The following is a 13,735-nucleotide window of genomic DNA, read 5'->3' on the forward strand; positions in this document are numbered from 1 at the left end:
GTGGGTGGGTTATGTACTTATTTTTTCTACTTTCTCTCTTCCTTTCTTTCTTACCACATTGTGAAATCCTTTAAAAACAAAAATAAAGCATGTTTTTCTTAAAACAGGTTATAAAACTCAGGATGGCTGCTAGATAATTATGAAATTGAACTGTTTGTTGTCTGATCCTTTTAATATACATTTGCCATTGAATTCTACCAGCAAATGATTTCTTTCAAGTTAAACCTGGTTGGTTTATGTTTTTGTTGTTACATCTTTTTATAGGTGACTGACATGCTAATGTTAATAGTTATTCCATTAGATAAAGGTTTTTTAGAATTCTTATTGACCTTCTCTTGCTTGAACATGAGTGGTAGAGGAACATATGTTCTTTGACATCAGTATTCACAGATTTTATTTGCTCCACAACGTGGCATTTAACAGTTCTGGGGAAATCACTGAACGTCTTCAACTTTGTTTTCTTGTATCTAAAACAGGGATGTGGATAACGTTTCCCTTACAAGGTTGTGATGATTCTCAAAAGACATAATGTACGTTCAAGTATTTCCTAACAAAAGTCAAAGAGATAAATAACCAAATTTTAAAATAACAAAAGGATTTGAATAGACATTTCTCCCTAAAAGATATGCAGATAGCCAGTAAGCACCTGAAAAGATGCTCAACTCCATTAGTCATTAGAGAAATGCAAATTAAAACCACAACAAGATACCACTTCATAACCACCAGGATGACTATAATAAAAAATATGGACAGTAATAGTATTGGCAAACGATATGGAGAAATGCTGGTTGGAATGCAAAATGGTTCTGCGTCTTTGGAAAACAGTTCTGTAGTTCCTCAAAATGTTAGACATAAAGTTACCACATGATACAATCATCTACTCATAGGTATATACCGCAAAGAAATGAAAATAAATGTCCATTAAAAATCTCATATGCAATGTTCATAGCAGCATTGTTCATAATAGCTAAGAATAGAAACAACCCAAATGTCCATTAATTGATAAATGGATAAATAAAATGTATATCCATATAATGTTAATAGTATTCATCTATAAAAATGAATACTGAGTCATGCTACAATGTATGAATGTTGAAAATATCATGCTAAAAGAAAGAAGCCAGACACAAAAGGCCACATATCACATGATATGTGATATCATATAATACACAGGCAGAATGTGCCTGTGTGTGAAATGTCCAGAACAGGCTAATTTATAGACGCAAAATAGACTAATGGTTGCCAGGGGCTGGACAAGGGTGTGGGGTTTGGGGAGTGACTGCTACTGGATACATGGTTTCTCTTTGGGGTGAGAGAAATGTACTAAAATTAGCTAGAGGAGATAATTGTGCAAGTCTATATATATATAATATATATAATGTAAAAAACACTCTACTGTATATTTTAATGGGTGAATTTCATGGTATGTGAATTATATCTCAATAAAGCAGTTACTTTTTAAAGTATAAAGTCTGTAACTGCACTATTAGAAAGCATATAACATATATATCTAAAAAGTAATAAAATGTGTAACTAAAAAGTATATAATTGCATTATTAGAAATGCCTTTAGCTGACAAGCATATAACTGCACTAAAATATGTAACTGCACTATTAGAAATGCATTTGGCTAGAGGTGATAGAAAACTTTTACAGTGGCTCAAATAAATAGGAGCTTATTTTTCACATATTACAAAAAATGCTAAGGCTGGACCATTATCAGTGTTGATCCTGGTGATTAGTGATCAGCCACCTAGGCTCTTTGTTGCCCTCTGCCTCTCCACGCTCAGCAAGTGGGCATTCACCCTCATGCATTTTGCCTCATGGTCTCAAGATGGCTGCTACACCTTCAGATTCAAAGAGACAGTAGAGAAAGGGAACAATCTGTATCAGCTGGGGTTTTCTCCTTTTATGAGAAAAACTGATGTTTTTCTGGATATGTCTCTGACAGACTCCCACTTAAGTTTCTTTGGTCAGAACTAGATAAACTACTAACTCCACCCCACACCTCCTGCCAAAAAAAAAAAAAAGTCTGGAAAAGTGGGGAATGGGGCTATCATCATTGGCTTAGCAAGTCACCGTTCATCTCATGGGACTGGGCACATGACCATCTTATTCAGATTCAGGGTTCTCTTAGCAAGAAACGAGGGGGTACGTGTTTCGGGATGGCTAGGTGATAGCCTCATTTCTTGTAGTAGTTTGTTTTTGTTTTTTTTTTTTAAACAGAGTCTTGCTCTGTTGCCCAGGCTGTAGTGCAGTGGCACCATTTCGGCTCACTGCAAGCTCCGCCTCCCGGGTTCACGCCATTCTCCTGCCTCAGCCTCCCGAGTACCTGGGACTACAGGCGCCCGCCACCACATTAGGCTAATTTTTTTGTATTTTTAGTAGAGACGGGGTTTCACCGTGTTAGCCAGGATGGTCTCGATCTCTTGACCTCGTGATCCGCCTGCCTCAGCCTCCCAAAGTGCTGGGATTACAGGCATGAGCCACCGCGCCCAGCCTATAGTACATTTTTAAAACCCTAACTTATTACCACAAATTTAACTAATTCACCACAAGTTTAAATACACTATCTCTCTGAAATGCATAGTTCATTATGCAAAAACTCATAATTCACCCTGCAAATCCCCTCTCTCCATTCCATCTCAATAACTGCAATTCTCTTCTTCCAGTTTTTCTGGCCCAAAGCTTTTGAATCACCCTTGACTCTTTCTGACATCCAATCCATCAGATATTCTATTGACTCTGCCTTTCAGGTTCATTCCAAATCCCAGCACTTCTCATTCTCTTCACCTTACCATGCTGGTCCAGGCTGTGGCGTCTCTCCCCTAGGGTACCTCTGCAGGCCCCACCGTTACCTCCTAAAGCTTATTTTCCTCATTGTAGCTCGCTGATATTTTACAAACTTAAGTACATTCACATCACTCCTTCACTCAGAACTCCCCAATAGCTAATTAATCACTCAAAGTCCAGCCTAAAGGCTTTACTGACCTACAAAGCCCTACATGATAATCTGTCTCCTGGATACCCCTCTGTCCTCACCTCTGCCACTTCTCTCTTGCCCCATCTTCACTGGCCTTCTGTCTCTCCCTCATACTTCCAGGCACACTCCTTCTTTGTGCGTTAGCCTTTCCCAGGCAATCACATCACTCGCTCTTCACTTTGTCAGGCCCTGCTGAAAGTTCTCATTATCAGTTGGTTTTCTCTGACCTCCCTACGTGAAAGAGCCTTCATCCAACACACATGAGACCCCCACTCATTCACACGCACACATACATGCACACATACGCATCTCTATTTTCTCCACTTGCTCTGTTACCATTTTTTGATAGCATTTATTGCACGAACGTAGTTGTACATGTATGCATACGCACAAATACTTTTTTTGGTCTTTTTTTCCCCAACTGAAATATGAGCTTCTCAAGAACGGGAAACTTCACCATTTTTTGTGGACTGCTTGATCCCAAGCATATAGAATAGTCCTGGCATGTCATAGGCATCACTAGATATTTGCTGAATGAATAAATTACTAAATGGGTGAGTTTTCGGAGCCTCCTGTATTAAGATTCTGGAGCCTTTTGAAGACTTGCTCTTCTTAGGTGAGTTGAGAAATTTCACCAGTACTAGTACTTACAACTACTTCCATTTAAAGTAGCAAGATTTAAGCAGTTTGAAGAGTTCACCATTTGTGAGGTACCTGAGAAAATCTGTTATATAATTAGACTGTTTTCCTGGACTAGTTACAGAATGTCTGAAAGTTTTGTCAAGGGAAAAGCAGGCCCTACCATGTGTGTCTAACATATAGCAATATTTCCAAAGACTTTACTTACTCATGATGATTTAGACAAGGAAAGGAAAAGAAAATTGTATCACGTTAACTAAGAAAAAATATATATTTTTAAAGGATTAATTGAAGATGTCAGATCTTTTTTCTTTCAGGATAAATTCTTTCTGACTAGAACAGGAGACAGTTAACTTCTGAAAAACATCAAGACTGATGATTTTGTCTATATAGCATTGACCTGGAAGCTCAGCCATTCAGACTAATAAATCAGGCAATTTATATTTAATCATTAACTAACTCCTGAGCTGAGCAGCTGTTCAAAATTAGAAATGGGTCACCCCAGCCAGGATGACATTACAGGCAATCTATAATGCATTAGAATAAAATTATAGTGATTTTTAACTGTCTTGAAATTTATTACAGGACATGTTCCAACTCTTAAACCCTTGTTAGCCAATGTCAGTAATGATTTATGTTGCATGGATACTATAGCAAAATTATTGACGATTTCGATAGCCAATCAGTCTATGTTTAGTAAATCTTCAAATTTCAAAGCTGTTTTGGAGAATGAGTTGGGTACATTTTATTGTTTATCCTTTACAAACCAAAAACAACAAAGATGGAGGGTAGGTGAATGAGAGATACCTCCTGAAAATTAATGGATATGTTGTCTATGGCTGAGGAAGGAAAGTAATAAATTTTATAAAGAGGGCTAGAGAGCTGAAGTTTCTTAGTGTTTAATTATATAGTTAACTTGGGGTGATCTTTAATAAGCAAAGCAGGGAGATGATCTTGAAACCACTTTGATAACCATTTTCACATGCTAATTTCATGACCTCCGACCTCAGTGTTGTAGATATTAAGATAGCTTGCAAGGAACTGGCATTCCAATCCATTCTGACGTCATTTTTGTTTTCTGTGGTCAATCTACTTTCATGGGGAAAGCAAAATTCCATAGGGTGCTTCTTTGCTTGTACTAACAAATTACTGATTTTTTTTCAGGTTCTATTAATTTGCGTGTTCTTAAAATGTATTTTTAGTGTACATTGAAACAAAATAAATTAGTGAACTACCCTGCAGTTCAGTCAATCCATACATATTTATTGCAGTTTTATTCAAATCCAATATTAAGGGCTTCACATACTTAACCTGTAAATCAGATTTTAAATGGCCATCCAACTAGCTGTAAGGACTTCAGCAGCGTTCTCGGAGAGTATTGTGAAGTCCTGATTTCCACCTTTTTACATAGATCATAGCTTCCTCCACTGATTTAATGATTATATTAGAAAACTAACCTGAGTTTAGTAACTACCAATGCTACTCTTTAATTAGTAGAATCCAGGATAGATGGCTATTTCAGCTTTATGTTTAAACTAATTAAGAAGAGTTGTGTTTGTCATTCCCCTTTGTCTGTAATCAGACCATTGCCAGCATGTTAAAAATAGGTAAGTAAATAAAAAGTTTGACTAGGGCAGTGTAGTGGGAAGAATGGAGAGCAGCCAGGCTGACATTAAAAATCCTGACATCAGGCCAGGTGCGGTGGCTCACGCCCGTAATCCCAGCACTTTAGGAGGCCAAGGCAGGTGGATTGCTTGAGCTCATGAGTTTGAGACCAGCCTGGGCAACATGGTGATGCCCCGTCTCTACAAAAAATACAAAAATTTGCCAGGCATGGTGGTGCATGCCTGTAGTCCCAGCTACTTGAGAGGCTGAAGTGAGAAGATGGCTTAAGCCCAGGAGGTAAAAGTTGCAATGAGCCAAGATGGTGCTATGGCATTCCAGCACGGGTGATAGAGCCAGACCGTGTCAAATAAATAAGTAATCTTAACATCACTCGTTCTTGGCCACAGCTCTTGGTCATCTTCCATTCCCAGAGGGACAGGGGAGAGACTGTCAGCCTTTCAAGAAGGACCTCAATCATAATGGAAGAGTTGGGATGTCCAGTGAGAAGAGATGTTAAAGAACTAATGTCACATTGTGATAAACTCCACTGAGGAGAGTATGAGAACTCCATCATAATGATGGGTTTCAAACACATGAAAGATTATAACAGTCACACCAACCCGTTACACTCTGTTCCTTATACTGACTGTGTGGAAGGACGTAAACCTTGCCATAAGGTAATTGCATTAAGCATTTGTGGAGTTGACATTCAGCCTGCAATTACAGCTGAGTAATTTCATCTTTCAGTCAGAGAAGATTCGCTGGGGTCAATCCATTAAGTCCTTTGAAGCTCAAGAGAAGACACTCTGTGGAGATGTTCTTCTCACGGCAGCATTTGTGTCTTACGTCGGACCCTTCACAAGGCAGTATCGCCAGGAGCTGGTGCACTGCACGTGGGTTCCCTTTCTTCAACAGAAGGTAAGTTCAGTTCCTTACCTTGTCAGCAGGTAGAAAGATCACATTGAAATTTCAGTAGTAAAACCCATGTATATGCCAGGCGCTTTTGGACGTCTGTAAGGAGAACTGACCAGAAATTCCATGGTGAAATTGTTTCTCATGTGCTGCAGTTTTTCTTATTTTTACAAAATTCATAATAAATATTTCATTATTTTTAAAAATGTTTTTATTGATCTATGATACTCATATATATTTTTGGGGTAATGTGATAGTTTGATACCTGTATACAATGTGTAATGGTCAAGTCAGAGTAAATAAGATATCTATCACCTGAAACATTTATTTTTTCCCTGTGTTAAGAACAGTATAATTCTTCCTTTCTAGCTATTTGAAATATACAGTAAATTATTAACTACAGTTTCCCTACTGTGTTATTGAATACTGGCACTTATTTCTTCTATCTAAGTGTATTTTTGTACCTACTAACCAACTTCTCTGCATCCTCTCTCCTCCATTTCCCTGCCTCCGGTTCTCTGGTAACCATCATTCTACTCTCTACCTGCATAAGATCCACCTTTTTAGCTCCCACATGTAAGAACATACGATATTTATCTTTTTGTGCCTGGCTTATTTCACTTAACGTAAAGTCCTCCGGTTCCATTTATGTGGCTGGAAATGACAGGATTTCATTGTTTTTATGGCTGAATAGTGTTCCATTGTGCATGTATATTATGTTTTCTTTATCTGCCCCTCTGTTGATGGACACTTAGGTTGATTCCGTGTCTTGGCTATTGTGAATAGTGATGCAGTAAACATAGGAGTGCAGGTACCTCTTTGACATACTGATTTCCTTTCTTTTGGATATATGCTCGGTAGCTAGGTTGCTGGATCATATGGTAGTTATTTATTTTTTTGAGGAACCTCCATACTGTTTTCTGTGGTGACTGTACTAATTTAAATTTCCACCAGCAGTATACAAGCTTTCCCTTTTCTCTACATCCTCACCAGCATTTGATATTTCTGTCTTTTTGATAATAGCCATTCTAACTGAGGTGAAATTATATCTCGTTGTGGTTTGGATTTACATTTCCCTGATGACTCGGTGATGTTGAGCATTTTTTCATGTTACCTATTGGCCATTTGTACATCTTCTTCTGAGAGAAATATCTATTCAAGAACTTTGTCCATTTTACGATCAAGTTTTTTGCTTTATTTGCTATTGAGTTGTTTGAGTTCCTTATGTATTCTGGTTATTGATGCCTTGTTGGGTGAATAGTTTGCAAGTATTTTCTTCTATTCTGTAGATTATCTTTTCACTCTGTTGGTTGTTTCCTTTGCTGAGCAGAAGCCTTTAGCTTGATACGATCCCACTTTCGCGTTTGTTTGTGGCCTTAACCAAAAAATCTTTGCCCAGATGTCCTGAAGCATTTTCCCAATTTTCCCTATAGTTGTTTTATAGTTTCAGGTCTTATATTTAAGTCTTTAATCCATTTTGATTTGATTTTCTGTTTTTGTTTTGTTTTTTTGTTTGTTTGCTACATTTTGTTTTTTTGAGACGGAGTTTCCCTCTTGTTGCCCAGGCTGGAGTGCAATGGTGCAGTCTCAGCCCACTACAACCTCCGCCCCCGAGGTTCAAGTGATTCTCCTGCCTCAGCCTCCCAAGTAGCTGGGATTACAGGCACCCGCCACCACACCTGGCTAATTTTTTTGTATTTTTAGTAGAGATAGGGTTTTACCATGTTGCCCAGGCTGGTCTCAAACTCCTGACCTCAGGTGATCCACCTGCCTCAGCCTCCCAAAATGCTGGAATTACAGGTGTGAGCCACTACACCTGGCCTGATTTGATTTTTGCATATGGTGGAAGATGGAAATAGTTTTTCTTATTTTAGTGATGGTTTCAACAAGAACATAAAAATTAATTATGTAAACTATAGAGTTATATTTGGAAAAGTGCTTTAAACAAGTGATAACTGAAATAAAACTCAGATCATCATGTTATTGAATAGCATGAAACTTTTTGTTTTCTTACTAATATTATGGGTTATTTATTAAAGATTTTTAAAAGACTACTTTCAGACTTAAAGTGTAGCATTTTGTATGTAAGTATAAAGTAGCTTACCCTAAATTTGAAAATTCAAACCCATAAGCAAAGTGAAATAATAGATTTGCACGATGTAAAATCATCTAGTTTAAGATACTCCTGGTACAAATGAGAAAACTGAGACAGACAAATGACTCCACTTCTGTCATAGAGAATAGAAAATCAGACCTCCTGATTTCCAGGACTCTATTTTCTATACAACACTGTCATCTCAATTGATTAAAACAGATTCTTAGTTTATATATCCAGCCCTTTCTGGAGTATGGAGACAAAGATGGACATGGGCACAGATATTATTAGAAAATTGAAGCACTCACACCTGCTGGTCTCCGTTACTTTAGGGAAGTAGGAAAATGCAGTGCAAGCTGGCCAAACCAAAGGAAATTGAAATCGGAAGAACAGTTTTGAGGAGAGTGGTAAAAATAACAAAAATACCTGTGAAGGGCAACAGGGGAGTAGATGGTAAGAGTTGCCACACAGCTTTAAGAAACCCAAGACGTATTTGGACAAGATAAGTTTATAGTCACAGTAATAAAGCTTTCATCAGAATACTCAAAGTCTAGGAGTAAAAAGAGAGGAAAGAGAATGCCAAATCTAGCCAGGTTTATAGGCAGGTAAGCCAGAAAGAAAGGAGGTGAGGAAAGTCAAGCAGTGACTAGCAGAAGAGTTAAGAAATGGAAGGAGCAGTTTAGGCTGAAAAGAGATGGGAGGTTAGCCAGAAGTTAGTGTTAAAATATGGTCAAGTTTCCCAAAACCTTAAACACAGAATTGCCACATGATCCAGAAATTCTCCTTCTCAGTATATACCCCAAAGAAGTAAAAGTAGGAATTCAAACAGATGTTTGCTTGCCATTGTTTATAGCAGCACTATTCACAATAGCCAAAAGATGGAAGCGATTCTTGTGTCCATGGACAGAATGGATTTTTAAACATAAGGTATAAATACACAATAGAATGTTATTCAGCCTCAAAAATGAAGGAAATTCTCGTATATGCTACAACATGGATGAACCTTGTCAATATTACGCTAACTGAAATTAGCCAGTCACAGCTGGACCTGATGGCTAATGCCTGTAATCCCAGCACTTTGGGAGGCCATGGCGGGCAGATCACTTGAGGTCAGGAGTTCAAGACCAGCCTGGCCAACATGGTGAAACCCCCTCTCTACTAAAAATTAGCCAGGCGTGGTGGTGGGTGCCTGTAATCCAGGCTATTCAGGAGGCTGAGGCAGGAGAATCGCTTAAACCCAGGAGGCGGAAGTTGCAGTGAGCCGAGATTGCACCACTGTACTCCAGCCTAGGTGACAGAGTGAGATGCCATCTCAAAAAAAAAAATTAAGCCAAAAGGACAAATACTTCAAACTTTACGAGGAACCTAGAGCATTCACATTCACAGAGACAGAAAGTGGAATGGTGGTTACCAGGGGCTGGGAGAGGGAGGAATGGGGAGTTATTGTTTAAGAGGTATGTTTCAGTTTAGGAACATGAGAAAGTTCTGGAGCTAGATAATGATGATGGTTGTACAACAATGTGAATGTACTTAATGCCACTTGAACTGTACACTTAGAATGGTTAAAATGACAAATTTTATGTTAAGTATATTTTACCACAGTAAAACTGTAAATAGTAGGGTAAAGTCCTGGTGTCTTAATAGTATTTAGAGTAAGTGTTATGTTTAAAGATGTGAAAGAGATGTAGACAATCATAATCAAAGAGTTGGGTACAGGAATTTTAGGTTTCAATGATGAAATAATTTCAGATTGTTACAAAGCCTGGGACTACATTTCCCATCAAAAAATGAGGTACTCTAATACCCCTCCAAAGACATATCACCATCATGGGGGGTGGGGATGTGCATATCGGAAGCCAGGGATGGGGGTGTTGTATAATCTTCCCGGGTGATTCTGATATCATCCCCTTCCTCCCCCAGTTCCCCCAACTGGAATAGAAAGGAAATACAGTGCTTTAACATGAAAGATATCAAGGCCAGAGAGTGGAATCATCATCTACATGGGCACTGAGGTTGTCAAGGATTGATAGCAGAACTTGGAAAGGCGAGAAAGACCAATAGCTATATCATTCATAAGATGGGGAAATAGATTGGAGATTGTATATCTGGAGTCCATGGGTCTTAAAGGTGGCATTTTGACTTAAGGATGGAAGAATCATGATTTGGGTTGACTTACAGGGAAGAAAGAGGAATGGCAACTCTTTCCCACACCCACTTTTCAGTAATGGGATTAAGAAAACTGTCCGCCGGGTGTGGTGGCTCACGTCTCCCAGTGCTTTGGGAGGCCAAGGCAAGAGGATCTCTTGAGGCCAGGAGTTTGATACCAGCCTGGGCTACACAGTGAGACACTATCTATATGAAAAAAAAAAATTTTTTAAACCCAGCCAGGTGTGGTGGCAAAGAGGCTGAGGAGGGAGGATCACTTGAGCTCAGGAGTTAGAGGTTACAGCAAGCTATGATGGCACCACTGAACTCCAGGCTGGGTGACAGAGTGAGACCTTATTTCAAAAAGAAAGAAAAGAGAGAGAGAGAGGCGGGAAGGGAAGAGAATGAAGTCTTTCCACTTCAGAAGGCCCTCAAGTGAAATGAGACTCTAGAACAATGGCTCTTGCACCCCAGCCTCCTGTTAAAATTATGTGAGAGGGAACTTTTGAAATGCATTGATGCCTATTGATGCTGAATCACTTGGGGGAAGGGCCAGGCCTGTTGGCAGCTTTTTAAAGCTCTCTCATAAGTCCAGTATCCAGCCTGGGGTTGACGGCCATTACCCTTGGGGGAGAGCCTGGTTTTGCTTAAGACAAGCAGGTACAGAAGATAAGGCAATTTGGTCCAAACAAGACTAAGATACTAAAGGGTATGGGGGGAAGGGTTGTCAGAAAGTACAACCATGGGGCATGAGTTTGAGGGATGGGACAGGGAGCAAACAGTAACACAGAGGGTAGTGGCTGAAAAGAACAGGGGCTGTGGGCATACATGGCCTTAAGGGTTCAAATTACACTGTTTTCCAAAGTTGTTTCCATCCAAAGTTGTTGTTTGCTGGGTAGATGGACAGAGTCATAGGCAAGTTCAAGGCAGCCTTTGCACTCCACTCATTGCTTTGACCCAGCAGTTTATAGACAGAGCAAATACATGGAGTTATTAGTGCCAATAATTAGTTATTAGTTATTAATTAGTTATTACAAGCACTAATGCTAAGCCTCTGTGTCCTAAGCAATAAAATGGAGATATGTACTTTGCAGAACTCTTGTAAGGGTTAAATGAAAAAATGGAAAGAATGAATCTATATGAATAAATTTTGTGAACAGGTAAAGCCTTACATAAACATTAGTTGTTACGTTACTGTAACATTAGGAGAAACTGGCAGTATTACCTCCACAGGAAATTACCCTTTTTTCTTAGGAATATGCCAGTTGGTCAGTTTTTAGAGGCCAGATGGGCATTTGGTGTTACAACTAATTTCACTTTGGCTCGTGGCGTGTGCTTCCAGCCTTGTCTTTTCTCTCTAGCAAATGCTTCTTTTGCAAAGAGTGAGCCTCCTTTTTTGTTTCAGCTCCACCTCATAGTAACATCCTGACTCACAACATGTTGACCCTACTTAATAGAGCAATTAGATGGAGCCTTACAACAGGCTGACTCTAGAAGCAGACTTTGAACTTAAAGGGTTCCCTCTTTGCACGTGGTTTCCAAACCCATTTTCCTTGCTGCAGACTCCAAGAAATTCTGAAAAGACAAGTTAATTGTAATAAAAAGAAGGTATACTCTAATATGTCACTTAATGAAGGGGATATGTTCTGAGAAATGTCTTTTGGTGTACTTGCATAGACCTAGATGAGACAGCCTATTACACACCTAGGCTACATGGCATAGCCTATTGCTCCTAGGCTACAAACCTGCACAGCATGTTATTTTATTGAATGCTGTAGGCAATTGTAGCACAATGGTAAGTATTTGTGCATCTAAATCTATCCAAATATAGAAAAGATACACAAAAAATATAGCATAAAAGACTTAAATTGGCACACCTGCATAGAACACCTATCGCGAATGGAGCATGCAGAACTAGAAATTGCTCTGGTTTAGTCAGTGAGTGAATGTGAAGGCCTAGGACATTACTGTATACAACTGTAGACTTTGTAAACACTGTACACTTAGCCTACACAAAATTTATTTTATTTTATTTTATTTTTTTATTTTTTTATTTTTATTTTTTATACTTTAAGTTTTAGGGTACATGTGCACATTGTGCGGGTTAGTTACATACGTATACATGTGCCATGCTGGTGCGCTGCACCCACTAACTCGTCATCTAGCATTAGGTATATCTCCCAATGCTATCCCTCCCCCCTCCCCTGACCCCACCACAGGCCCCAGAGTGTGATATTCCCCTTCCTGTGTCCCTGTGATCTCATTGTTCAATTCCCACCTATGAGTGAGAATATGCGGTGTTTGGTTTTTTCACGAAATTTATTTTTAAAATAGTGTAATTGTACTACAACATTATGATGGCTACAGTGTCACTAGGTGATAGGAATTTTTCGGCTCCATTATAATCTTATGAAACCAGTGTTGTATATGCAGTCCATCATTAACCAAAATATCATATGGCGCTTGCCTGTATATGAAATGACGCTTATTTTACTCACCCTACACTTAGGTTAATATTAATGTGAAAACGATGCCTGTATTATAACTATCAAAAAATATTTTTATGAAAAAAATTCTGTATGTAGCTATGCTGCTGGTTATTTGGACACAATACTATTAAAACATCCTAAAAATTTGAGTCTCAAAGTAGTCACTATAGTTATGATATTCTTTAATGTACATGTCTTCATTTATATTAAGATGGATTTTATTTCTTCATTTATGTTGAACTGGGTTTTATTTCCCCTACCGAGTAGGAAAAAAGGGGGAGATTGGTTTTCTGTTTGATCCCTGGCTCTCTGCTCTGCACAGAGTAGGTACTCAAACTATTGATTTTGGATATGAGATCTGCAGGTGCCCCTTCTGTTAGTCCTTTTAGCTTCGGAAATCAGAGTTACAGCCCCCAATTGTTTCAGCTGTTTGTATTAAGTAGAAGGTAACAAATTAAAGCACATACCTCTTGCAGATAGAAGAGTGCTTATTCTAAAAGATCAAATTGCCTATGTCTCTAAGGGAACTATGTATCAAGTCAGATATCAAGACTTGTTCAATATCACTCGGAGATAGGGTTTGATTCATTTTTAAGATAACATTGTAGTCAGAGGCAGTAAGAATATTGTGCTACTTTTCCTATATTCATATCAAATTGCATCCCAGCCTTAATGTGGGAATCCTTTCAGCATTTTGTTTTGAAGCTCTGTGACAAACCAATGAACCAAACTGTTAATGCTGATATAGCCTCCCCTGCCTACTACAGGTAGGGTTCTTATTACAGTCTCTTATGGAGGCATGCTTCCATGTTAACCACCCCACCAAGCTAGGGGGCTAGCTAGGTTTTCATCCTGCACATTTTGGTGT

At 38.8% G+C, this 13,735-nt stretch overlaps 1 protein-coding gene across 1 annotated transcript in view; it reads left to right on the forward strand.

Annotated features, from left to right (window-relative positions):
- DNAH11 (dynein axonemal heavy chain 11) overlaps positions 1-13,735 on the forward strand; it is a 359,011-nt gene that overhangs the window by 258,689 nt on the left and 86,587 nt on the right. Inside the window, exon 63 of the mRNA XM_055347302.2 lies at positions 5,978-6,144. Within this exon, the coding sequence (XP_055203277.1) occupies positions 5,978-6,144 (167 nt within the window). The remainder of the gene's footprint in view (positions 1-5,977; positions 6,145-13,735) is intronic.

The sequence above is a fragment of the Gorilla gorilla genome, chromosome 6 (assembly GCF_029281585.2).
Source record: "Gorilla gorilla gorilla isolate KB3781 chromosome 6, NHGRI_mGorGor1-v2.1_pri, whole genome shotgun sequence".
Lineage (NCBI taxonomy): Eukaryota > Metazoa > Chordata > Mammalia > Primates > Hominidae > Gorilla > Gorilla gorilla.